At 32.9% G+C, this 3,095-nt stretch overlaps 1 protein-coding gene across 1 annotated transcript; it reads right to left on the reverse strand.

Annotated features, from left to right (window-relative positions):
• Positions 1-638: 638 nt before the first annotated feature.
• Positions 639-2,889, reverse strand: LOC141685781 (long chain acyl-CoA synthetase 6, peroxisomal-like). Its single transcript, XM_074490865.1, has 5 exons — positions 2,622-2,889; positions 1,721-1,812; positions 1,002-1,599; positions 835-921; positions 639-737 (listed from the first exon to the last, which is right to left on the reverse strand). Exons 3-5 carry the CDS (start codon positions 1,089-1,091, stop codon positions 639-641), a joined length of 276 nt encoding a protein of 91 aa, XP_074346966.1. The 5' UTR covers positions 1,092-1,599; positions 1,721-1,812; positions 2,622-2,889.
• Positions 2,890-3,095: the final 206 nt, after the last annotated feature.

The raw sequence follows: 3,095 nt of genomic DNA on the forward strand, positions 1-3,095 counted from the left end.
TTAGTAGATGCTCATCATTTGCATATATTTTATTATGTATATAATTTTATCTAACAAGCGCACATGAAAGGCTCGAGACATCTCCAACAAAGGACTGAGCCCTTATCCCCTTTGCAGGAGGTCAATAGTTCAATCCCCAACATGTGCATGTGTAATCAATTAAAAAAAACCTCGAGACCAATTACAAACCACCCTGAAAAGTCTAGCTCCCAACCTTCCACCAAAAATAAATGAATGGCATGATATGACCGGTGCACATTAGTCACCATACTTTTTTAGTATCTCTTTTAATATAATATTATTTTCATAAAATAAATAATGTACTACATTATTAATGTATGCATGAAAACATTATATAATGTATTAATAATTAATGTATGTATGAATAACATTGTGACAATGACCAATAGATAACTTAATACAATGTTATGACTATCTGCCAAGAAAGACAACCTATATACACCAACTGAAAACAATCAGGGTCTCCTCAACTGATTATATAAGACTATATTTAATAAGATGACTTGATTTATGATCCTATACATCGATGACAATTGGTAAAAATTTGATAATTTGTGGCACCGAGTTATCTTGTAAAATGTAAAATTCTGGCATACTATTTCCCCGTAGTTTGTATTTTACAACAGGTTCTGAGAAAATGGATCAGATGCTGCAATTTCTCTATACATACCTGTTATTTGCTTTGTAAAGTATGCTTTTTCCTGAGGTCTCTTGATCTGCAAAATAAAGAAGTTAAGAAGTTAAATTTGAGATTTTGGTCAAGCACCATATACATAGATTATTTATTTAAGGTTCTTATAACCTAATACTCACCTTAAATGTTGGTGTCAGCAAACCGTTCTCCAAAGGAAGAGGTTCAATAACCAAAGTCACAGCTTTTGCAAATTCAAAGCCTCTCAACTTCATTAAATAAAGTAATATGGTAAGAAAATAATAAGTTGTAAATATAGATGCAATAATGGCTGCAAAAAACTAATTACCTGAGCTTCTCCGCCAACGTCCATGTCAGCCAGAACAGCTACCCTTGCTCTGGGGTCATTGCATAGTTGTTCCAAGTTTTCAGGCTGCATCAACAGATCATAAAAATGTTTTATAGATTTACCTAAAATACTAATGCAAATAATTGACACCTAAATATGTGGTACTATTGCCTTCAATTCGTCTGGACTTTTTTTTGCGAAAATATGGTCCTTCAATGGCCAAACCACCTTCGATGAGTATTCCAAATTCTTTTTCAATGGCCTTTGTCGTGTTAATATTGTCACCAGTGACCATCCGCAGAGTTGCTAATGGAAAAGTAAAGGTAGGGACAAGGTTGCTGATGGATGAAGCTAGAGTTGGAGAACTGTAATCGATCCCATTAATTAGAACCAATTAAAAATTTATCAATCAAAAATTGAACCTATTATAACGTAATTTTACAATTAAAAAGTGTACAACTTAGCTTAATTGAACCTATTATAACTTAGCATAACATGGAGTACTCTATCTATGTCCCTGAGCTCGTTGTGCATCATAAGCACCCCATTGACTAGGTTCAGGTCCATATTGAGGATAACCTTCTCCACTAGACTGCACCTGATGTGTAAAAGATAGTAAAATATTCCCCATATACATTCTGAATAAAATAATTTAGCAAGGAACTACAAGTGATGGATGGCTATCCAAATTTATGTATACACTAAATACAGAAACTTACAGGATTCATTGGATTCATGCTATACGAAGCATAATAAGCATTTGTGGCATAACTAGCTTCAGTATTGACATAACTTCCATTATAACCTGCACCTGAATGCATACAAATCAACTCTAGATCAAATGCTGGTAAAAAGATTATGATCAGGAAATACACGAGGCTTAAATGTTCAACGCATCTTTGAGAAGCTCTTAATAAAAGATATTATCATCTCAAAACATCAAACATAAGATCGATAGCCAACCCTAATATGAAAAAGCTCCAAATTTCTTTAGATATTGTTTGAGTAACATCACTTTTCACACATCTTGTTGAGTGGCTATTAGTAAGACATTGAATCAAATTATATTCAGACCATTTTTACCAAGTAATAACTTCCAATTCAGATATTCATTCTTAATTGTAACTTGTACAGATCAGTTGCTCAATAATCAATACTAAATGTTATTTCTGTAATAAATCACACAACAAAAACATATAAGTACACACATATACATACATTAATAATAAACTCAGTGAGTCTCGCAACAGACACAAGATTTGAAAAAAATAACACAGAGGACATATAAAAATGTAACCAATAATAAGAGTTTTGATCAAACCAACTCCCGACCATTAAAATCACCAAAAAAACCTTCTCAACTGACCTCGAAACTCATAATGCGTCCATTTCCTTGAATAATACCTCCTTCTAATTTCTCAAAATGACACATAAATCATAAATCAAAACAAAAACATATACCCACATATACATTAAAATTGATACCCACATACATAATTCAAGCAATTACTCAACTAAAGAGAGATAAACATGCTCATTTCAAACATTTAACCAATCATTTAAAAATATAGGGTTTTAAAATGAAACCCCCAAATGAAAAAATTAGGGTTTAAATCTTACCCAATTTATGCTCGACCTCAGAGCTTTATTCTCTAACCTTTAATCTCACATTTTTAACCTTTAAACTCAGACTTGACCTTACCCAATTCAAACTCCATCCAAAAGAGTAGAGCAGAGAGAGCTGAGAGGGCAGAGAGAGCAATCAGAGAGAGCATAGATAGCACAAAAAGCAGTCGGGAGAGATGACTGAATCTTTAGTTGAGCACAATCGGGAGGCAAAGGTGATATTTAGGGTTCTTCATAGATGGGTGAGTTTCAGGGAGAGAGAAAGAGAGATGAGAGACTGAAAGGGTTTATCTTTTGATTTTTAATTTTGAAATATTTGATATTTTAAAGGCGTAGTCGATGGACAACAGGTGAATATTCCTGTACTCATTGTTTTCTTAACTACCCGAAGGGAATAAAATATATTTATGGATGGAATCAAATATGCAGTATTTTTAAATTTGAAAAAGAGATGTAAACTTTAAAAGG

This window comes from Apium graveolens, chromosome 9, assembly GCF_009905375.1.
Source record: "Apium graveolens cultivar Ventura chromosome 9, ASM990537v1, whole genome shotgun sequence".
In the NCBI taxonomy this organism is placed as follows: Eukaryota; Viridiplantae; Streptophyta; class Magnoliopsida; order Apiales; family Apiaceae; genus Apium; species Apium graveolens.